Source organism: Sinohyriopsis cumingii, chromosome 1, assembly GCF_028554795.1.
Source record: "Sinohyriopsis cumingii isolate HCF-2022 chromosome 1, ASM2855479v2, whole genome shotgun sequence".
Taxonomy (NCBI): Eukaryota; Metazoa; Mollusca; class Bivalvia; order Unionida; family Unionidae; genus Sinohyriopsis; species Sinohyriopsis cumingii.
The window spans coordinates 39,313,850-39,339,071 of record NC_142961.1 but is presented as its reverse complement, the minus strand read 5'-3'; the positions used below and the strand labels follow the sequence as shown (position 1 = coordinate 39,339,071).

General features: G+C 35.9%; 1 protein-coding gene across 1 annotated transcript in view; it reads right to left on the bottom strand.

Moving 5' to 3' along the window:
- The window catches only part of LOC149806747 (tyrosine-protein kinase SYK-like), a 99,022-nt gene that overhangs the window by 33,724 nt on the left and 40,076 nt on the right, over positions 1–25,222 (bottom strand). Inside the window, exons 7-10 of the mRNA XM_089957142.1 lie at positions 22,026–22,171; positions 12,811–12,988; positions 9,396–9,539; positions 6,791–6,903 (exon numbers count right to left, since the gene is read on the bottom strand). Of these exons, the coding sequence (XP_089813268.1) occupies positions 6,791–6,903; positions 9,396–9,539; positions 12,811–12,988; positions 22,026–22,171 (581 nt within the window). The remainder of the gene's footprint in view (positions 1–6,790; positions 6,904–9,395; positions 9,540–12,810; positions 12,989–22,025; positions 22,172–25,222) is intronic.

Below are 25,222 nucleotides of genomic sequence, written 5' to 3'. Positions count from 1 at the left end.
TATGACTATCATGAAGTATGTTTTGTGTGATAGTGCATTTTATGACTATCATGAAATATGTTTTGTGTGATGGTACATTGTATGGCTATCAGGAAGCATGTTTTGTGAGACAGTACATGTTATGGCTATCAGGAAGCATGATTTGTGTGATAGAAAATTTCATGGCTATCATGAAGCATGTTTTGTATGACAGTACATTTTAGGGCTATCAGGAAGCATGTTTTATGTGATAGTGCATTTCATGGCTATCAGGAAGCATGTTTTGTATGATAGTACATGTTATGGCTATCAGGAAGCATGATTTGTGTGATAGAAAATTTCATGGCTATCATGAAGCATGTTTTGTATGATAGTACATTTTATGGCTATCAGTGAAGCTCAGGTTGAAGACTAAAAGTTATCTTAAATATGATGCGTTAAAACCCTGGGTGTATTCCATTTTGGAACTTACATGAGGGATTTTGGTCAATTTGAATTCAAAATGGCCAGTAGGTCAGATAGAACTTTATTACGACTGATATCTCTTCTGCCATAATGCCTGAATGTGTCAGATATTATGGAGCGAGAGGCTTTGATGGTAACTTGGACATCATTTTCCCCTTTGTAGAGCTGGAGAAAAACAATGGCCACTTGAAGGATTTTGGCACTCAAGAAAAGTGATGTTATTTATTCCAAATCAGTCCCTGAAAACATGCGAGTTTCCCTCATAAACCTTCAGAGTGAAGAGAATTCTCATTTCCACCAAAGCCTTCTGAGTGGAGGGCCTTCATGCTGATGAGATTCTCTCCAAAGGTCTAAATTCTGTCTCTCACAAGGCTCTCCTGACAAGGGCCAGGCTTGAAGGAGATGATGGTAAGGGCAGAGATGGAATACCAGTGACCATGATTGTTTGAGAAAATTTAGCTTGGCCAGAATCTTTCTGAACAGATCTATTACTAGATTAAATAGATCATTGACCCTTGACATGTGACATGTGAGTGGTGTTATCCAAATCATCTTGCATGTCTGACCCCACAACTTCCATATCATTTTGGTACCAAGACTATGGGTGTATGGGCAAACTCCCACAACCATTCTAAACTGACTGACATTGCATCCACAGCCCAAGTTTCTGGGTCTAGAACTGGAGAGACAAAGGTGGGCAACTTGTGATTACACCTTGTTGCAACAAGATTGATCACTGGACTCCCTGAATGTGCACAAATCTTAAAAAAGAGTGAGTGATGAAGGGACCATTCCATTATGAATGACTTAACCCTTTCTGGATAGAGCACTGGCCAGGACATTAAGTCTGCCAGGAATGTGCCCGTTTTGTACCGTATATATTTGCTTCTAAGACAAAACCAATTGCAAACTGCACAGGCCCAAATCTGCCATCACATAATGCACTGGCAGATCTGGGTCCATGCAGTTTGTTAGGAGTAATCAGTACAACAAACAACTCAGACCCTAATCTGCAGATGCATTATGCTACAGCAGATCTTCATCTTTGTTGTTTGCAGTTTGACTGTACTTATAAGTGAGTATATGTGGTAAGCTGGTATAGAACTGGTCTCATCAATGTATAAACCACCAAAGCAGAAGGCACAGACTGAGTATTTGGTTCTTCCCTCTTTGAGATGGTAGGTCACAACTACAGAGTTTTCCAACATAATCAGGACTCTTTCTCAGAAACTCAGTCCTTCCAGAACTGAAAGGCTTCAATGACAGCCTTTGCTTCAAGTAGTTTCTGGTGGAGAGGCGGTTCCTCTGACTCCCACATGGTGTTTAACATATCAAAGCCTGACAACACTGGCATCTATACATATTGATTCGGGTTTCTCCAAATGAATCCCTGTCATGTGCCAACTGAGGTTCTGCCACTGACCCAGGAATGACTGTTGTTGTTCATGATCCTGACATTTTGATTGAGTGGCCTGGAAAATGGGTGCCATTGAGCCAGCAAGGTCATTGGTGAAGGGCAAATAAAAGAGAGCCTGTGGGATCAAGCCATATGCCACACTGAATAATCCAAGAATTTGCAAGAACTCTCTCACCAAGATCCAAGTCCAGTTGGAAATGGGTTCTATAAGTTTGATGATCAGTATTATGCAAAGATGAGGGAGTTGTGTCTGATTGAAATTGGCAATAAACTCCATACTCAAACGACAAAACACTGGGATGGATAAAGGTCGCACTTTTCCCCGTTCATGAGAAAACATAGATGATTCTAAATGGATAAGAGATTGTTCTTCACCAAAATTTACCATATTTATCTGGAGGAATTCATCCAAATATGTGGCTGTTGCTGTAGATGAAGTTTAGTGGAACATGGTGATAATGCATAGATTATTTTTTTTAAAGAACCAGAAGCTAATGTTTAGACCAAATGGAAGAACTTGAAACTGGTAACTGCTGTCACAATAAACAAAAACAATAACATTTTTACAAAGCTAGGTGAATAGGAACATGAAAGCATGCATCTGTCAGATCCAGGCTGATGGCATACTCATCCAATCTGATCAAGAGTTTTATCGATTTCACCATCTCCAGCTTGAACATCAGTGGAAGAATGTATTTATTGAGTCAGCTCATGTTGATGATTGGTTTCAATGTGCTGTTGGCCTTTTCTACAAGGAAAAGCCTTGAACAAAGCCCTGGAGGCTGTGGTTTTGTCAATGAAAGAGTGCATCCCATGTTGTAGAATATCATCCTTCTTCCAGTCTGACAGTACATCCATTAAATGAATAGAAGATAGAGGAGGGGGCTAAACAAATGAAATCCAAAGACCTTCCAAAATCATCTGGATCATCCATTTATCCTGAGCAAATATTTTGGTCCAGAGAGAATGGAACGTCATGAGTCTGGTGCCTACCGGTTGTTGGTCTGCAGACAGTGGGGTTGGTGGATCAGCATTTAGAGTTAGAAGGCTTGACAGATAAGAAATTTGGTTTCTTTCCTCCTGCAAGGTTGCCACCTAAACTGGTTTGACAGAAAAGATCCCTTTTCCTTTGCATACCTATCATCCCTCCTATGTGGCAGGGGTGGATTGGTCTTAAAAGACTGCTTGGTGGGTGTTGAGTTGGAGGGGCAGTACCTGAGCTGCCTGTCCCCAAGGAATAACACTGAGTCAAACAGCCTCATCCATAATGCCAGGATGTCGTGTGGCTTGAGCGACATGAAATGTAAACATAAATCACATTGTATCAGATTGAGATTTGCAGCCACAGCATTTGCCATGGTGAGCTGCCCTGCTAATGACCTGAGCAATTTGGGCTGATGCCTCCCAGACAAGCTCATGGTCATTTTTTTTTCAAGTCGTAATATTCTTAAAGAGGCTAAGTCAAACATCAAAATGTAGTAATAATATTTTGAATCAGCTTCAACATGGCACAAAACATTCTCGTCCTCTTTATATAAAATGTATGGCAGACATATCGACAGCTGCTAAATTCTCATCCAGAGCTGGACATTCAGTATGGAAGGCATTGGAGTGTTTTGTTCATTTCCACTAAGAACACCGCTAGTACTTGGCTTCCAGAAAAGAAAGCCTTAACATTCCCCAGATCACAGACTTTTCCACCCAGACAGTCATTAATCCCTCTGACCTTCACTGACGGGGAAGCAGTTGCAAGGATAGATTCTCTTCCTCATTGTTAATATCGACCAAAGCCTTGATCCTATCATCATGTGGGGTGGTAGGGGGTGCTGGGCATTCTACAACTGACCACAACCATTACATTTCTGGGAAGCTTTAAAGCTGAACTCAGTCCTCTCCATAGTTCGATCTGAGAAAGCTGTTGTTTAGGAGTATCTTCAGACTCCAAGAGAGTAGTGTCCCATTCTGGTTCTGCCTCTATGTCCAGATAAACCATCCCAGGTGGTAAAGAAGACACAATGTTGTCATCTCTAAGTTATGGTAACTTCCTTGTGGGTGAGCCATGGTAACTTCCCTGTGGTCAGCCGTGAAGATTTGGTAAGTTGGCTCCACCAGACAAATGTGTTGTACTGGTACGGCCCAGTGGTTCACCAAAAGCATGTTCAGCATAGTCATGGTTGTGTGGAAGACTGTTTCATTGGTGCCAGTATTGGCCATGCCATAGGCATGACAAAACAGATGGATCTATCAACAAAATCCCCATCATAATATGTTTGTGGAGCCTGTCAAAATGGATGGATCCCTCACTAGTCCATGCACTCTCAGACCATTTTATGCACACAGTGAATGGTACTGATAATCAGAATTAAATTTTGTACTCACAAGGCATGACTTGTGCATGTCTTCCATGGCTTGATCTTGTTGCATTTATTAAACCTGATTGACATGTTTCATTGAAATGACAAAAAAAGACCCCAAAAACCCACCAAAAACTGTATAATAATGCAGCATGTTAACAGTCACTAAAAGAACACCAATTACTAACTGGGTGAGTAAAAAAGAACACCAATTACTAACTGGGTGAGTGAACAATAGGCAGTGTGCATGAAATCATGAATCACAACATGCAATAACGATAGTGTGTTTTACCATGTGGTGTGGATAAAGAAAGTGCAAGAAAGTGACAAATTCACACAAATATTGGTAAAATGTCAAAAGTTTAGGATACTACCTGTAGAGCAACAACATAACTGAAAATATAAATAAAACTTACTGGATAGCTGGGTGGGGGGGAGAGGAAGTGAAGTAAAGGGAGGTAATGTGCAGGAGTTATTGCCCATTCCCTGTATGATATAGGTGGCGCTCTACAGTTTTGTATTTTGCATAGGGTTAGAATTTTAAAGATACCTTGTATATCTTAGGTATAATTCAAAGAACCATTAATTCCCTTTATTTTGGTGTATGATTGATGGGTGTAATATAAGTTATTGAGTATACAGCTTGGCCTTACTCCAGATGTGTACCTTTCAAAAAAGTGCTAGCTCCACTTGGTCATTTTCACTTCCAGAATTTCAGAGGTAAATTGTATAAAAAAAGAGCTGATAACTTTTTTTTACATTTTATATATTTGGTAATTCATTAATTGCACTTTCAAAAGCTGGTATTGTCTAGTCTTGCAAAATTCATTTTCCCTATTTTAATGGCTGCTATGGATAGTGCACTTTAGACTAATTCTGACTGATTTTTTAGCACAAGGGAGCAATCATTTTAGTTTGCAGTGCGCTTAGATCATGTACAATTTCCAAAAGTACAATATCCAAAGAAACATCATCCACATTACATTAATGTAGCACAGAGGTATGCCAACATTCTCTCAATTGTGCATGTTTAAAATACAAACAACTTTACCTTACATACGTCACTCTCTCAAAAGTACATACTAACTGGTGAGCGCCCCCATAGACAGTAAAGATTATTATTTATTTTTTTATTAAGGCTTTATTCATGTGATAGCAGGCTTATGTCTCAGACATTAATCTGACTGGGGAACAATTTTGAAGAAGAAATACTCGAGGGCATAGCTGTTATGCTCATATATGATTTTAAACCTTTGAGTACAAGAAGATATATCACATTTAGGATGATTATAGTGAAAGCAAATTAAAAGACAAGACTGAAACATGAAGTTCATCCGACAAGACTCATTTAACTGGTATATATCTCTTAAAGTGTTGTCACCAGAAGGCATTACTAATATTTTCATCGATCAATATTTCATCATGTAATGTTATTCAAAGTGTACTTAGAAGTTTTTTTAAAAAGAAAATGAAAGGAAAGAAATAATCTCTTAATAAAAACTGAATTTCATGATGCTGATTCAAATTTCCAGGCACTAGCCAAAACTTTTGATGATAAAATGAGCAATATCAACATTTAATTTACAAATTTAAATAAAGGGCCCTGAGTGGCCGTGTGGTCTAAAGCGCTCTCCATTACGGATCACTGCCATCTCACCTCTGTCTGCGTGGGTTCGAGTCTCAGATTCAGCCAATGTGGGTATGTGAGAAAGCTTGGCAGTAGCTTCTCGTGGGTCGGTGGTTCTTTCCCAGGTTCTTCCTCCACCATTAATACTGGCTGCCATGTACAGCCAATCTTGTGCTGAAAAATGATGTTAAACCCTACTACAACAACAACAACAAATTTAAATCACAATTTTATTTACATTCAGCAGAGGGCCCGAGTGGTCTAAAGTGCTCACTGTTATGGATCACTGCCATCTCACCTCTGTCTGCATGGGTTCGAGTCTTGGGCTCAGCCAATGTGGGTATATGATAAAATTTGCCAGCAGCTTCTCGTGGGTTGGTGATTCTTTTTGAGGTTTTCCCAGGTTCTTCCTCCACCATTTATACTGGCTGCATGTATAGCCTATCTTGTGCTGAGAAATGGCGTTAAACCCTACTACAACAACAACAATTCACATTCAGCAACAGAGGCCAAACTCGGGAAGGGGGATATGAATAAATTGTATCCACACCAGCCCCAACATTGTAAGCAGGTTTGCAAGTTATCTGTTATCTGGGCACTCAAAAACGAGGGAGGGGTTAATAATTGATCACTTGAATCACACAATAATAGTGTGAGAAGGAAATTTTGTCTTTTCTATTTCATATAAGTGTTTATTTTGTGCTATAAAAATAAAGACCTGCTTCTAGCTGTTGTAGGAATATCCTTCCTTTCTTGTATGCACTTACTGTCAAGAGTTTACCAAATATACTCGCATATAAGTTGAGTCCAACTGCAAACAATATGGACCCTGATTTGTCACATAATGTGCCAGCAGGTTAGTGTCTATGTTGATTGCACTCCTAACAAAATGCATAGATCCAGATCTGCCAGAGCATTATTATACTTATTCAACTGTACATATGGTACCTCATTTCCAGGAGTGACCTCTTCGTTCTTGAGAGTTTTGACAGCTACTGGGATCTTTGTGCCATCTCTCATGGTACACATGCCTTTACATACTGACCCGAACTGACCGGAACCTGCAATAAGAATAACATAACCTATGCTTGGGCTGGCATTGAGACAAGGAAATTCCATCAAGCACTTAAATTTGTTATCTTCTGCAATGCTCTGCCAAGCAGAAAACAATGTAAATCCCAGACTGGTGTTAATTACTTGTCTTCTGCAAGACTCTACCAGTCAGAAGAAAATGTAATTCCCAGACTGGTTTTCATTGTCTTCTGCTAGACTCTACCAAGCAGAAGACAATGTAATTACCAGACTGGTTTCATTATTTGCCTTCAGCAAGGCAAAACTAAGCAGAAGAAACCGTGAATCCCTGTCTATTTTTCCTTGGCTTCTATGTCAATCCTTGATTATTCTTCTCACTCCAAATAGAATAAAAACAACAAACATAAAAGATTCCTTTAATAACTTATTATGGATCACAAATTCACAAAGTATGGACAGAATGCAAAGTTACCCTCCTTTGCTTAAATGGTGTCATAGTACTACAAATCAAATTAGTCTTCAGACATCAGTGTTAAGGAAACTGAAGAAAACACATGGTTAATGCAATATTACTGGGGTGCAAAATAAGTCACAGTGACCCAATATTGAATACTAGTGCAGCATATAGTCACAGTGACCCAATATTGAACAAAAAGTGCATCATTCCTCATGATGAATCTAAATACTAAGTAACAGGACTCTGCTAGTAACTTTCTGAGAAACTGTGCTAAATGTAAATCTTTCTGGAATGGCAGGATCTGAGAAGTAGCAGAGCTTATATTCCTAATGTTGATGTGATCAGGGAATGTATTCAAAGCAGAATCTATAATTTCAGTCACATTTAAAATATCCTGTTGAATGTGTAATTCACTCTATCAGTTAATATGGCAATAAAGATGCTAATCCATTTAATTATAATGGAAAATTAGTCTAGTGACTACTGATTTGTTCCAGGTTGGTTTTATAAGCTTTTTTCTACAAAGGCATGAATAATTTATTACAGAAGCTGACGGCACTGACCACAGCTATGGAGTCATCTTAATCTATAAGAAAACACACACATTCTAGAATGGATCAAATTACATAAAAAAATTCTAAATTTTTCATAAAACAGATAAAAAAGTGAACAGATGGACAGATTAAACAAATATATTCCAGGAATAAAGATGGTACAATATATCTGATGAAAATACAAAGCCTAAGTCATATTCTTTTCCTTAAACCAAATGGCTTTAAATGATCAGTCTGCTATTAAGGACAGTAATTCTTTATCTGGATTTAATTGCATGGTTGGCCCTGGTAACTACCTGACAGTGAATGACAGTTAAAGCTAAATTCTGATTGACTGTGGAGGTGGGGGAGGGGTGTAATTAGCAATAAGCTCTGTCCACAAAAAGAGCCATTATGTTTAAGGTTTCTATACCTAATATGATATGGGAAGATAACAAAGTTACATCTGCATGTTGACATGTGGTTCATACACTTCACAGTCCAACCTACAAAAGGGATGTGTGAAGAGTTATCCGAGTTACAAACTTAATGTGTCCTGTAGATCTAATTGAATTACAAACCTAATGTGTCCTGTAGATCTATCTGAGTTGCAAACCTAATGTGTCCTGTGGATCTATCTGACTTCTGTACAAACATATCCTGTAGATCTAATTGAGTTACAAACCTAATGTGTCCTGTAATCTATCTGAGTTGCAAACCTAATGTGTCCTGTGGATCTATCTGACTACTGTACAAACAGTGTCCTTTAGATTTATCTGAGTTACAAACTTAATGTGTCCTTTAGATTTATCTGAGTCACAAACCTAATGGGTCCTGTATACCTGAGTTACAAACCTAATGTGTCCTGTACATCTGAGTTACAAATCTAATGTGTCCTGCAGATCTATCCGATATCTGTACAAACCTAAATTGTCCTTTAGATCTGTCTTGAGTTACAAACCTAATGTATCCTGTAGATCTGTCTTGAGTTATAAGCCTAATGTGTCCAGTACATCTGGGTTACAAACCTAATGTGTCCTGTAGATCTGACTTCTGAACAAACCTAATCTGTCCTGTATATCAGTCTTGAGTTAAAAACCTAATGTGCCCTGTACATCTGGGTTACAAACCTAATGTGTCCTGTAGAACTATCTGATTTCTGTACAAACCAAATGTGTCCTGTAGATCTAATTGAGTTACAAACCTAATGTGTCCTGTAGATCTAATTGAGTTATAAACCCAATGTGTCCTGTAGATCTATCTGATATCTGTACAAACCTAATGTGTCCTGTAGATCTAATTGAGTTACAAACCTAATGTGTCCTGTAGAACTATCTGATTTCTGTATAAACCTAATGTGTCCTGTAGATCTAATTGAGTTACAAACCTAATGTGTCCTGTAGATCTAATTGAGTTCCAAACCTAATGTGTCCTGTAGATCTATCTGATATCTGTACAAACCTAATGTGTTCTGTAGATATAATTGAGTTACAAACCTAATGTGTCCTGTAGATCTAACTGAGTTACAAACCTAATGTGTCCTGTAGATCTATCTGATTTCTGTTGAGGCTGAAAGAGGCTTCGTTTCTTGGCAAGCGTCCATAAATACTCTCCATCTCATCACCTGACATCCCAATGGTACGGAAAAGTCCTTCTCGTCCAACATTATGTGACCCTGTAACAAAATGCAACAAATACTGTTAACACATTAACCCCAAGCGACATGCTAACCTGGCAGGAGGTAGTAGCCTACTGCTGAGATCTGTAGCATCATGGTCATGCATGATACACTAAAGTGGATGGTATTATAGAAAGGTAGACAGATGTAGCTCTACAATGACACAAAATAATCTGGAATTTCAAGTTGCACCACAAAATATAGAAGGAAAAACCTCATTTTTTGTACCCGATTTTTTTCTACCCAAAGTTCGCCTGTGGTCAGAATCCGATTTTGTGTCCGGATTTTAGACTTTTTGGTCTCAGATCAAAGGCAAACCAGTATGAACTGCAAACAGACAGATGAACCTTTGCAAAAAGTAGGATAAGATGGGCATTTGGAATAAAGAGTGGTCTCAATACAAAAATAATGGCTCCGTTTAGCAAAAAAAAAAAAAAGAACTCCAAGTTTTACCCTTCTGCTCATGCATGAGCCAAATAGCCAATGAAAAACGATGTTCGTAACAAAATTAGGCAGTATGTTATTGAAAGATCACCTGGGATTCGGTGTTTTCTGATCTATTCAGAAAAAGCTTTCAAAATTTTTTTCCTACTTGAATTTCAGGCAAAAACGACAAAAACCTCCAGGGGTTATTGTGTCAATGGGTGCATTTCGAAGACGTCACCAAATCTGAACATTCCTTGTGTATTTAATCATTTGTGCATCGACATTGCACATAAATTACAAAATTAGCCATTCCTTGACGATATGTAAAAAAATTAAAAAATTCTTGTTAACATATTAACCCCAAGCGACAAGTTACGTGGCAGGAGGTAGTACCCTACTGCCGAGCTCTGTAGTGTCATGGTCATGCATGATACACTAAAGTGGGTGGTATTATAGAAAGGTAATAAACCTCATTTTTTGTACCCGATTTTTTCCTACCCAAAATTCGCCTGTGGATGGAATCCTATTTTGTGTCCGGATTTTAGACTTTTTGGTCTCAGATCTAAGGCAAACCAGTATGAACTGCAAACAGACAGATGAATCTTTGCATAAAGTAGGATAAGATGGGAATTTGGAATAAAGAGTGGTATCGATACAAAAATAATGGCTCCATATAGCAATAAAAAAAAATTTAAAAAAAGAACTCCAAGTTTTACCCTTCTGCTCATGCACAAGCCAAATAGTCAATGAAAAACAATGTTTCTAATACAACTAGACAGTATGTTATTGAAAGATCACCTGGGATTTGGTGTTTATGGATCTATTCAGAAATAGCTTTCAAAATGTGTTTCCTACTCGAATTTCAGTTGAAAAGGACAAAAACCTCCAGGGGTTAATATGTTAACTCATTTTCTACAAAATACACAACAGAGGAAAAAAGAAAATAAATCTGATTAGAAAGCAGATGGAATCTGGACTTTTTACATGGAGTTACATGAAGATGGTTTTGTCCATTTACACTATCAGTGTTGCTTCCCCAACAACATAGTGGAATAAACAATTTCTTTAAAACGTTTTTGTTTGCATTTCCATCAATATGTATTAAACTTATTCATTTTATGTTCAAAACATTACCACATCATCATCATCAATCTTTCAGGAGTGTATATTTGTCAACTATAATCATAACAGAGTAAAGATGGGATGGGGATGGAGAAAAACATACAATGGAATTATGAGCTCTGTTTGTTGAATAATACAGACTCAAGGAATTGGCTAACTCCCTGATCCATTTTATAAGTACCCAACAATTAATAATTATTCTTACCATCAAATAGTAGCCCAGTGTGTCACCCAACTTTCATTAATTATTCTTGGCATCAAATAGTAGCCCAGTAGGTCACCTGACTTTCATTAACTATTCATGGCATCAAATAGTAGCCCAATAGGTTACCAGACTTTCATTAATTATTCATGGTATCAAATAGTAGCCCAGTAGGTTACCAGACTTTCATTAATTATTCATGGTATCAAATAGTAGCCCAGTAGGTCACCAGACTTGCATTAATTATTCATGGCATCAAATAGTAGCCAACTAGGTCACCAGACTTCATTAATTATTCATGGCATCAAATAGCAGCCCAGTAGGTCACATGACTTTCATTAATTATTCAAAGCATCAAATAGTAGCCCAGTAAGTCAATTGACTTTCATGTTGCCCATATTCAGCATTCTGTTATCACCTGGGCTATGGACATAAAATTAGCTGGACCCTAATTTTCTGGATCTCACTGTACAGGATGCTGGTTTGTGAAATAACTTGCCCATCCAAATGCTTACAGTATTTACAAACAATCCCCCTATTGATTTTAAAAACAGAAGGCATCAAAGTTATAAAAAAAGTCACAAAACTTAGCCATTTCATTCACTGATTAATAATTTCTAACGGTTCCAAACACTTGTTGACATTTTGAACCAAATGAAAGTTTCTTTAGTGATAAGGTCACCATATTTGCATGGACCTGTCTATGTTTACAAGCAACAGATGTTATGCAGTTTGCTATTTTTGATTATCTCAATAATTCCATCAATTTTGGAGTTAAATCTCTTTCAACATATGCACACAAGAGCCATCCTTTTCATATGTTCAATTTGTTTTAAAAATATTATCGCTAGATATTCCAAATATTGGATGCAGACAACATAGTCATTACTGAAAAGGACTATTCTAGAAACCAGAAAAGGACAGTGAGGCTCAGTCTGTCTGCTTGTTTACATCAAAGGCTTCCATTTGCTGTGAAATACCAATACAGTGACAGTGTTAGTGACCCCTTGGTGACAATCAGGTTAGAAATTATAAATCAATGAATAAAATTACTAAGTTTTGTGCATCTTTTATATCCTTGATACTTTTGCTTTTAAAATCAGTAGGGGGTAAAAACAAACAGGATGGTGTGAGATACTATAGTACAGCAGAACCCTGATATAGCATGATGATTTGGGTCCACAAAACGATATCATGTTATGTACCATACCATGCTATAGCCAAACAAGTCAGATAGCTGTAGAAAATGGTGCAATCTCCCCATGCAAAAAAGAGGGGGAGATAGAAATGGGTAAAATACTATGGACTTCACTGATGCAGACTAGTCCATATTAAACAAGAAGTACTTAAAACAGCTGTTTCACATTTGCCATGTTTCCAACATGTGCTAAAAAAATAATATCAGAAACTTTACGGATACAAATTAATTAATTACTATTAGACAGTAATTACATCAGACACCCATAAACTTCAAAGTCATTGTTTTGCACTTAAAATCATTCAGGTTTTATTACTAACCTATTGTATCATCTCCACCCCACTCTCCATATAACTTCTCATTCACATTTTTCAAGGCCCCTGGGGTTGGCGGCAGAGGCCGATGTGGTGTATTGACGATGGACAGTTTTTTCACATTACTAATACTCGGACGTTTGCTAGTAGATGGCAATGGTGGAGGGCTATTTCCATCTGCTCCCTATAAATAAACATATGAGAAAACTTTGAGTTCAAGTGTCATACTGTCATACCTGCTTTAAAGGTGACCTGTATTAAGCAGTCACCTTAGACACCATCTCTGTTTCTCCTATACCATAATTAGTAGAGAAATAAACATCTTTTAAACAGTCATCTGTCTCATGGAGAAACTTTTTTAATTTCCCAGTGGTGACTGCTTTAGACAGGTATTACTGTGTCCTCAAAACTAATTTTGACCATAAAGTTCAAACTGATATTTAACAGCTAACTGCCAGACTAATATTCTTACAATTTTCATCAGCATGAAATTTACTAAAACTTTACAAAGCCACAAGGTAAATTAAGGTACTATATATCTGTACCACTCAGATTAAATCAACAAGGAGAAGAAACAAAGTAATAAAAATCTCTCAGTCTTCATTCCTAGTATAAAAAAAACTAAATGTTCTATATGAGTGAATTTGAAGCAAAGATACAAAACTTTTACATCTCAAACATTCTTAAATTTCTGCACAATAAATCACTGATAATTTTACTTATAAAAATGTCATGTGGCCATCATAATGAATATGATTTTCTGAAGAAAATTTTAAATAATGCCAGCAAGTCTGTTTCATCTGTTTTCTATAATAATTACAAAACTACTAATAAACTCTCTGTACACACATGATCATATTAAATTTTTGGACACTGTCATCTGCACTTCCAACTAAAGTTTCATTGAAATATCACCAATATTTCAAAAGCTACAATACTGATAACTGTTTTCTCTTGCAGTGAACTGTGCCTTTGAAATGCAAACATAACTGTTATGCATGAGACAGTCTATTCATGTGTTTCTGTGTAGTTATACATGTGACACAGTCTAGTCATGAAATGTATATATGTACAGTTATATATGTGACAAAATTTAAACATTATATGTATCTGCGTACAGTTGTCCAAGAGCCAAAGTCTAGTCATCCTATGTCTCTCAGTATCCATGTGACAGTCTAGTCATGTGTCATGTGTAAACATGATATTGTGAACAGTAAACAATATGACAGATCTAGTTATGTAGTGTATCTGTGTACAGTTATACTTACACAGTTTACTGTTATGTATATCTCTATTATGTGTGTTAATTTTTATGATTATAGATTATAAGGGTCATTTAGTAAATAATATTAAATAGCAGATTTTCTCCATTGTGGGTTTGTACTATAAGAAAGCTCATTTTGCTTGGTAAACATGACATTGTGGCCATTTGACCTTGTAAGGTGTAGATGAAATCTTGCTGGCAAATTTGAAGTGATCTGAGTTCAGGTCAAGAGTTTCGCCTTCGGAAAACCAGGTGACTGAATTACTGATTGGTTGGCTGGTAAAGGACCCAACCTTTTTGACGGCATGATCTAGAAATTATTACTTGAACCTCATTCTGGTTCGAAATTGCATCTTAGTTTTTCATATATTTACCTGAGAATTAGTTATTCCTATCTTAAAAATAAGTCTTAGTCGAACCAGATTCAGTTGAGTTGTGTTTAGTTGAGAGAATTTATTTCAATTATTCAATGGAATTACAAGGTGCTCACAAACTCCAAAATTAGTAACTATTTTGGAATTACCATAAATTCATTTAAAGATATTTTGGATTATATCATTGTGATACATCAAGACTGTTGGCACATCAAACTATTTTAGACTATTGGCACATCAACTCAACAGACTGGACTTTATTTGGAATACCACTGGGTCACATTTGGAATACTCAGTACTTTTGGACTTTTAACAGAACTTATGACTACTAAGGATTTCAGTCACCATACTATCAGTTATTTTAAATATTTCACTCTGCATTCAAGGGAAATAAATTATTTGTTGATTTTACAAAACTTGCTGCAATGCAGTCTTTTCTGTTGCCTAGATTTTAATATAGATTCCTAACACTACTCATATACATCTGTGTACGGTCATGTGACACAGTGTCTACTCATATGCATCTGTGTATGGTCATGTGACACAGTATCTACTCATATGCATCTGCTCAGTTATGTTACACTGTCTACACATATGCATCTGTGCAGTTATATGAAATTGTTTACTCATATGCATCTGTGTACAGTTATCTGACACTGTCTACTCATATAGGGGCCCCGAGTGGTCAAGTGGTCTAAAGAACTCACCATTCCGGATCATTGACATCTCACCTCTGCCTGTGTGGGTTCGAGTCTCAGATTCGGCTAACGTGGGTATGTGAGAAAGCATGCCAGTAACTTCTCGTGGGTCGGTGGTTCTTCCCGGGGTTTTCCCGGGTTCTTCCTCCACCATTTATACTGGCTGCCATGTATAGCCTATCATGTGCTGAAAAAGGCGTTAAACCCTACAACAGCAACAACAACAACAACTACTCATATGCATATGTGTACAATTATGTGACATGGTCTACTCATATGCATCTGTGTACAGTTATGTGACACACTGTCTACTCATATGTACCTGTGTGGTTATGTAACACTGTCTACTCATAAGCATATGTGCACATTTATGTGACACAGTCTATTCATATGTATTTATGTACAGTTATGCCACACTGTCTGCTTATTTGCATCTGTGCACAGTTATGTGACACTGTCTACTCATATGCATCTGTGTACAGTTGTGACACTGTCTGCTCCTATGTATCTCTGTTGTTATGTGACATTGTCTACTCTGTGCACAGTTATGTGACACTGTATACTGATATGTATCTGTACAGTTATGACACACACTGCTCATATGCATCTGTGTACAGTTATGTGACACTCTACTGATAAGCACCTGTGTAATTATGTGATAGTATACCCATAAGCATATGTGTACAGTCATTTATAACACACACTGTCTACTCATATGCATCTGTGTACAGTCAGTTATAACATGCACTTTCTACTCATGTGCATCTGTGTACAGGTAAACATGTGGCAGGTCAAGTCATGACATATGCATGCGAAGTTTCATTTAAGTATTTCCAGTAGTTCAAAATTTACTGCAGAATGAAAACAGTTCATAATCTTGCATTGTCCCTTACTGAGACCTTTAACTTTAAATATGAAAGTCAATTACACATCAACTTAATATATATATATATATATATATATATATATATATATATATATATATATATATATATAAAGAATACGAAAGTCCAGAAGCCCAGTCGCAGAAAACTTCTCCCCTGACCACACTTTCAGAGATATAACACTTATTGCAATTGCTTACAACCCCAACTGGAGTTCCCAAACCAGGAAAGAAAAGGAATCTTACTGGATATGCTGCCTTAGAAAATTGAAACCAAGTGGTTTAAACCAAGAAGACCAGAAAAAGACAACCATGCACAAATAAAATTATCTTTTGCAGCCGGCATATTTTCTTTTAAATAATTCTCTAAATTTGCTTAATAGCCTATGACTACTATAACAATGAAATATCCGGGATATAATTTGCGCTTACATAAATTTACATAAAATAACAGATGTCGTTATGGCTCATCAATTTCTAGGTCAATACAAATATTTTCCAGTATCAGCAACAAGCTGAAATAAACTAGTGGAAACATAATAAAATTAAAAGATTTAATTCCTGTAGATACAGCCATGTAAAGTTTTCCAAACATAACCATTTTTCTGTTTTATTTGTTTGTCTTGTCTATGTTTTGTATTTGCCTTTGAAAAAGACTCATTAAAGAGTCAAAAGTGCTCAGGCTAGTTAGATACTAGTTTCCCACTGTTTGTTGCCAGTTTATTGCATATATATACACATGGTCACCATGCTTTTCTAAAGATAAATTTCCAGGTCATTTCCTGGGTTTTTAAAGGATGAAATTACTTTTTTCAAGGTTCACATATGTCTACTACTGAATGGAATTAAAGAACATTTTCAATTATAAAACACGCTTTTTTCTAGATCTAAAGATGTTTCCTTTTCAAAGCTCTCCAAAAACATCTAAGTCAGAAAACATGATCATGTACAAAACCAAGAAATGTCGCACATGAAATAAGTTTGATTATATTCCTATAAACTGTCATGTAAAGTCATTTCAATGTACAGAATAAAAATTCTGACTTTATTTTGCTGCATCATGTTGCTATGTGGAAACAACATAATGAACATAAATTATGTTTTGTTTCCTTTCAAACCTTTAATTCTAAAGAATTCTATATATATATATATATATATATATATATATATAGATAGATAGATAGATATAGATATATACACACATACACACACACACACACACACACACACACACATATATATATATATATATATATATATATATATATATATATATATATATATATATATATATATATATATATATATATATGCATCACATAGAAAGTAACATTTCCTATTACAGTACATAAAAAATAAAACAATAAATGCAAATAATTAGAATCTTCTCTTGTAATGAAAAGAGTTTCACCCTGAATTTATCTGTGCCAATAAAATCCCAAACAAGATTTTTCAAACCTAATCTCCTTAAGATGATCTGGTTAAAAATCCATCATATAAAAAACATTTTCAAAAGATTTGATTTAAATTTTGACAAAAGACCTTCAATATTATATACTGTTGTATAAACAAGGACTGAATTTTCTGTTAAATTAACTTGTCTTCTTGTAATTCATTAAAACAGTCCCCAAACATGTACTGATACAGGGGCTCATATCGTTTATTAATATATAATGCAAAGGACGACAATTTCTCATTTCAGCTCTGAGATTCAACAAACAGCAGTCTGTTTTCTAATCCGAGTTTCCTCTGAATATTCTCACCCCATTTTTCATATTTGGACATTTAGGTTGGGGTGTGGGGTCATTGCAACCGCACATCGAAAATTTGGAATTTGCCGCCACCGTGCAGTAGTGACATATGGTAGTCGCTTACCAGTGGGCCTAGAAAATTTAAACTTATGTACTATCAATTCATACCTGCATGAAATCGATAGAAAAATGATTTTTTTCTTCAGAAATGGCAAGTATAATAATCGTTATGTTGTTAATCCACTGACAGACAAGATAAAACTACAGCATAGATGAAACCTGACCCAGTACTCACCATATGCATTACTAGTCAAATGACTTGACAAATCTCAATTGATGACATTGGAAGTCCAATGGTCACATGATCTCAACAACAAACTTCTTTAAATACTTTTTGTAAAAACCAGCAGTCTGGCCAGTCTGATTTATCAAGCAGAGAGCACATGTCAATGTGGCAGTCATGTGATACAAAAAAACTCTAGAAGTTGTTCTTGGAATATATAAATATGGAGAAATTTGTGTTCTTTCGTTTTTGTATTTTTATTACAACCAGTATATGACTTTCATTTAATATTTTCTTTTTTTCTCTCTACAACATTTGAATATGTGGGTTGTTAGATTTGTGTACTCATGTGACTAGCAATGCAAATCACGAGTACCAGGTCAAATTTCATCGACATAGTTTTTTCTTGTCTTTCAGCAGATTAAAGACATAACGATTTTAATACTCACAATTTCTGAGAAAATAAGTAATTTTCATATCAATTTCATGCATGTATCAATCAATCTAACAACGTTTAAAGTTTCCGAGGCCATGCAGTAAGCAGCTATGCTTTGCCACCACCATGTTGGCCTCTTGTGATGCCAGACTGGTTTTCACACCTTCCTTGTAAGGAAAGATATGGATATCGAGCTGACTTTGAAAATAAAAGTCTACTAGACAAATCTAATCCACTGGGCATTTGGACTGACTCAGCATATATGTTTAGTGATTTGTCTGCAGCATTTGACACAATAGACTATGATATATTACTTCACCGTCTCCAGCATGTATTTGGCATTCATGATACAGCCTTACTGTGGTTCAAGTCCTACTTGGTCAACAGGACACAAATTGTACCTGCAAATGGAATACACTCCAGCCCAGTTGATCTATGTTGTGGTGTTCCACAGGGGTCTCTTCTTGGACCTGTTCTCTTCATTCTGTACACTCAGTCGCTCTCAAGTGTCATAGATCATCATTTAGCTTCTCACCAATTGTACGCTGATGACACCCAAATATACAAATCTAGCCACCCAACTGAAGTTGATGCTACCATTCAAGGTGTAGAGAGGTGCATTTCTGATGTGAAATCACGGATGTCATGTAACAAGCTGCAGATGAATGACGATAATACTGAGGCCATTCTGATCACAACACAAAGACTTTCTCATTCACATCCTTTACCTCAAACAATAAATATCAGCAACAACAACATTAAATTCACACAATCAGTATGAAACTTAGGTGTTACTCTGGACAGTGCTCTCACATTGCACCAACATGTCATGAACATATGCAAGGCTGCATATCTTGAGCTGAGACGCATCATCTCAATTTGCAAATATCTTTCAGTGGATGCCACTAAAACACTTGTGTGTTCATTAGTACTTTCAAGACTGGACTATTGTAACTCAATTCTGTCTGGTTCATCTCAATATCTGCTCCAGAAACTTCAAAACACTGCTGCTTGGATCATACTTAGAGTACCATGATCAGAGCACACCTCCCCGCTGCTCTGTACCCTACACTGGCTATCCATTCAATCCAGAATCAAACACAAAATTTGTTCTCTGTGCTAAGTTTCACTGACAGACTCCAGTCCAACATACTTATCTGACCTCACCCATGTGTACACACCAGCAAGATACTTATGCTCCTCTTCTGACAATCGTATACTCATTATTCCCACTATGAAAACAAAGTCATATGGACAGCGTTCTATTGCATACCAGGGCCCAGCAATGTGGAATGAATTGCCCACTGAACTTAGACACAAAGACACAGTAATCACATTCAAGAGGGCTCTCAAAACTCACTTATTTCGACTGCAAGAACAAACTTAAAAGACTGAAAATTGTTTCCTACCTTAAATATTCTCAGCATGTTTTTTTTTAATGTTTTCTAGTTTCATGGTATTTGTTTTTGTAATCATTTCATTATATGTTTTTTATCTTATAGGTGTTGTCTAATGTTGTAAAGCGCTTAGAGCTTCTACAGATTAGGCGCTATACAAAGTCCTCATTATTATTATTATTGCAAGCAATCAAATGATCCATACTGCACCCTCAGAATATTCTGGTTAAAGCTCGATAAATTTAACTCATGATCAGTTTAGTTACAACTCAATTATGTGATTGTTATGGACATCAAGTGGTGGCAGAGATTTCCCAGGTTTTTCCCAACTTTCATCCATATTTGCCAAATTCAAGGACTTTTCACAGTCGGGAAAAAATAATCATTTTCTGGACTTTTTCTCCCGATTTCCCAGTAGCGTGGGAACCCTGTATATATATATATATATATATATCCACATTTGTCTGTGGGTCACACTCTCCAAACAAGAGGTGGCAAGTTAGAAAAAATTCAATAACATCAAAAAAAAATTAAAATATGTTTTGCTAATTTTAGGTTCAAACTTTCTTTTAAATATGCTCATCCCAATTTTGGATTTTTTTTTACATTTCATTTATGACTCTCATCCTAGGAGGGGCAATTAAGCTATATAAACACCTACATTTGTCTTTCTGCGTCTTATGTGTGCCAAACAAGAGGTCCCAAGTTCTAAACTTACAGAGGCAAACCCAATTCTTTTATTTCAATTTTTATTTTAAATTTGTAATTAACTGATATTATGTTAAACACCCACATTTGTCTTTCTGTGTTTCCCAGATGCCAAACAAGAGAAAATGAATTCAAAACTTGTGGCAGCATCACAAATTTTTAAAACTATTGTTTGTATTTTTTCTTCAAACTTTCCTTTGAACTAACTCATCCCAATTTATTAATTTTTTTAATGCTTTTTTATTCCCATACTAGGATGGGACACATATATATATATATAACTGGTACAAGTACAAAATTATACTATTATAGATTTGTATTTAAGTCAAACACAAGCTTCTAGTTTTACTGATTTTGTGATAATAGTAGTTGAAGTATAAATTTTGAAGCTTCAACTAACAAAAATTCTTTGAATTATTTTCTCTTTTATTTAAAATTGACTGCTTGTAAGTTAACTGCATCTCTGAAGTGGTTACTGAAGCCTATGTGTAAATCTTGGTCCTGTGAGACATATGATGTATTCATCTGCTCAGTATGGAAATACAATAATTGTATTCATCTGCTCAGTATGGAAATACAATAATAATCTCCATTATTAATGTAGTAAAATGCCTAAATATATGTCTGCCTTTACTTTTTTCTTGAATTTTCTTCGAAACAGATCAAAAGTCACATGCAAAAATAATGAACTTAACTTGTTCCTTCAACAATAATCTTGTAAACAGTGGTACTGACCTTGACCTTCACTTAACTGACCTTAAAATATAAAATAATATATATTGGCCAAAAGGGATCTTACCCCCCCCCCCCCAAGTCTTATTGACCTTTTGTTTATATTATTTCAGACCAGGAACAAAATTTCTATTTTTAATAAGAATAACCCTGATCTCCAGTGACCTTAACCTTCACTCAACTGACTTTAAAACCAATTAAAATATTTCTTGGCCAAATGGCATCTGTATAACCAAAATTTGATCAACATTCAAGAAACATGACTTGAGTTATATAGAAATTTTCATCTAGTGACCCCAAAAATCTTTTCAAAAGAGATCTTTCACAGGATCAGAGTCATCTTCTTACAAGGTCAGACCATGATGTATAACTGGAGTTATAGTCTGAAAGAAAATGTGTGAAAGATGGCAGACGCAAATGCTAGATGTCGCCCCAACCCTGTGGTGGCATAAAGCTTAAATAAATTATGCTCCATACTATCAATGAAATGGAGGAAACACAAATGTACCTTATCCATACAGTCACCTTTACACATGAAACAATGGCACATTTTACCTATGAACTTCAAATTTCTCTGGAGCTTTCAAAATTGCCAAGCTGATTTTCTTTCAGTTATTATGTGTCTAATTAGATAAACATGATGACCAAGGCTGAAACTGTGTTAAAAAGTAATTAACATTATTGAAAATATTTACATAATTGGACTCTCTTCGTGATATCAGATCAGACATGGGGGAGGTCGGAGGTGGGGGCGCCATGGTCGTAGGAACACCAGGCTCCATCCAACTGTTTTGTCCAACCTTCAGGTACTGCAGATTATCGCAACTATTCTCCATGTACTCTGTATAAAAGAAAACATATATTAAGAGAACTGTCATCCATATCCAACAGTATTTTGATAGTCTGATGTCCTGCTGATCCCAATTTACCATTTTATTTAAACAAAATTAATTTTTGCACACATCTCTGGCCATTTAGAACATATGCACAGACTTATGAATTGCACATTTCCTTTTACGACAATAATTAACTTGAACAAGAACATTCTAGTGTTATATATAAAAATGTTCAATTTCAATAAAATATTAAAATAACCTGCTGCTTAAATTTATCATTCAAAGTCTTATTTAGTTTGGGTCTACTTCTGAAGAGTTTTATTATTACGGTATGCCTAATTCCAAAACAGCCTATTGTTAAGGGAGGTCAACTTCTGAAATATTTTAAAGTTAAGATATGTCCACTTCCAAAATAGCCTATTGTTAAAGTAGGCTCACTTCTGAAATAGCCTTTTGTTAAGGAAGGCAACTACTACAATATTTTAAGGTTTGCTCAATTCCAAATTGCCTATTTTCAAGGTATACCCACTTCCAAAATAGCCTACTGTTAAGGTATGCCCACTTCCAAAATAGCCTATTGTTTAGGTATACCCACTTCTGAAATAGTCTATTGTTAAGGTAGGTCCACTTCTGAAATAGCTTATTATTAAGGAAGGCATAATGTTTAAACTGCTTATTGCTAAGGTATGCCCACTTCCAAAATAGTCACTTGTAAGGTAGGCCTACTTATGAATGTTTTACTATTATGGTGGGCTTATTCTGAAATAGCTTATTATTAAGGTGGGCTTACTTCTGAAATAGCTTATTATTAAGGCAGGCATAATGTTTAAATAGCTTATTATTAAGGTATGCTTACTTCTGAAATAGGTTATTATTAAAGCAGGAATAATGTTTAAATAGCTTATTATTAAGGTGGGCTTACTTCTGAAATAGCTTATTATACAAAATGGCAAATTAGGAGCAAAGTCAATTCTCACAATGTATGCAGTAACAATATATTCAGTAGTTTTGTAGTAAAATACAAAGAATAAAGGATAAAACGAAGTAAAATGGAGGTGGGGGGACAGTGTTATGATGAATTTTACTGCAAACCTGAGTGAAAAAAAACAAGCAAATACTGAGAATTGATGTCCTCCACCTTCCTTTGGAAGTAGTGGAGTGTAAATTTGTACAGGAAAGGGCTACGTGACACAGTAGATACATTATTGAACATTTGCAAGGCAAGACACTACTGGTCATGCAGAACAATCACAATCGAAGCCAGCTGAGGTTTCATGAATTTATACTGCATATAAAATGCTGGTTTAATATTCATCAGTCATAAGTATACTAAATGTTGATGCAAGAAGCTGATAAATTCACCTCACCCTTCCTCCAGCCATGTCCAACGATGGTGAAGTCACTTTTAAAAGTTTACAATAATGAACTATGACTATGACCTTCATGACTGAGCTGTGAAATTTATCAGCAGACATGAAAAGGAACTAAGTATCACTGGCCTGTCTTAAGTAGCATTTGAAGAAAAGTGACCTTGACCCTAAAGATAAAACTTTAATCATGATGCAAAAGATGACAACAAATAGAGAAATATAAGCGTAACATGATGTATCTCTGTACATCAAACAAGCTTACACCTTACAATACTGACCTAAATCCTGACCTTGAGGACAAGACTACAAACAAGATTACACCTTACAATACTGACCTAAATCCTGACCTTGAGGACAAGACTACAAACAAGCTTACACTTTACAATACTGACCTAAATCCTGACCTTGAGGACAAGACTACAAACAAGCTTACACCTTACAATACTGACCTAAATCCTGACCTTGAGGACAAGACTACAAACATGCAATGCAAATGATGCAATACATCTTCTATTGACAATATATAAGCATGCCAAACTCTATCCACTTATATTAATAATCTGTCAAGTTTAAATGCAGAAATGCAAATGTAAAGATAGGTATGTGATATTTGCTTTAGTGATGATATATAGATAACAGTATGTTTGATCCTTTCATCTTAAATGACCCTAAACTTATGAAGTGGGAAGGAAACTATAACAGAAAACTTCAACATAAAACAATGACACTGACCTTAAAGATGCACTCCCCCCCAATCTGATGCAAATCCATTAATGATGACATATATATATATATATATATATATATATATATATATATATATATATATATAAAGAGAGAGAGGAGAGTTATATGTGATGTGATTTGGATTTTTAACATAGCTTTTAACAATTTTTCAGTCATATCGCTATGATGTCTGCAATGTGGCAGTTTATAGTGATGTCTAGCACTGGGGCATCATGCCGCAGACATGTAGCATGATGTCCCACCCAGTCACATTATCCTGACACCAGGCCGATCAGTCCTAACACTAACCTCTTAATGCTGAGCACCAAGTGAGGCAGCTGTTAGTACCATTTTTATAAGTCTTTGGTATGACTTGGCCAGGGATTGAACCCAAGACATCCCACATCCAAGGCGGATTCTGTAACCACTAGGTCACTGGAGCGGTCAATGAGAGTTATAAATATACACCAGACAGAATGGAAAGTGACATCCCTAGATTCTATAGAAGAATGCTTGATAATAGTAGGCATAATTCATATTTTAATACAAATAATACTACCATACAGGTTAGAGAATTTTTAATTCATACTCTACAGAGATATGAACCCAGGTCTGTGGGTAAACAACACCCATCGCTTTGCCTGCACACACGAGCCCATATTCCCTCGTGACTAAGCACACCAAAAAATAATGTTACTCAATCAGTGTTATATGCACTTGTGTGTAGCAGACACACTCACATGACGACCTAGTAATTAATTCTCATGTATCTACACAGTCATTCTGGATTCCTATGAAAGTATTAAAGGTATATATAATTAATTATTGCGAATTATAAAAGGAAAGTGTGAAAAATAATAAGCTGTGACCTTGAACTTAAAAATGGGCTTGCCCAATTTCTCTGGATGATGTACATCTGTACAAGTTTCATCCCTTGATCTCAAACATTTTTAAAGTGAA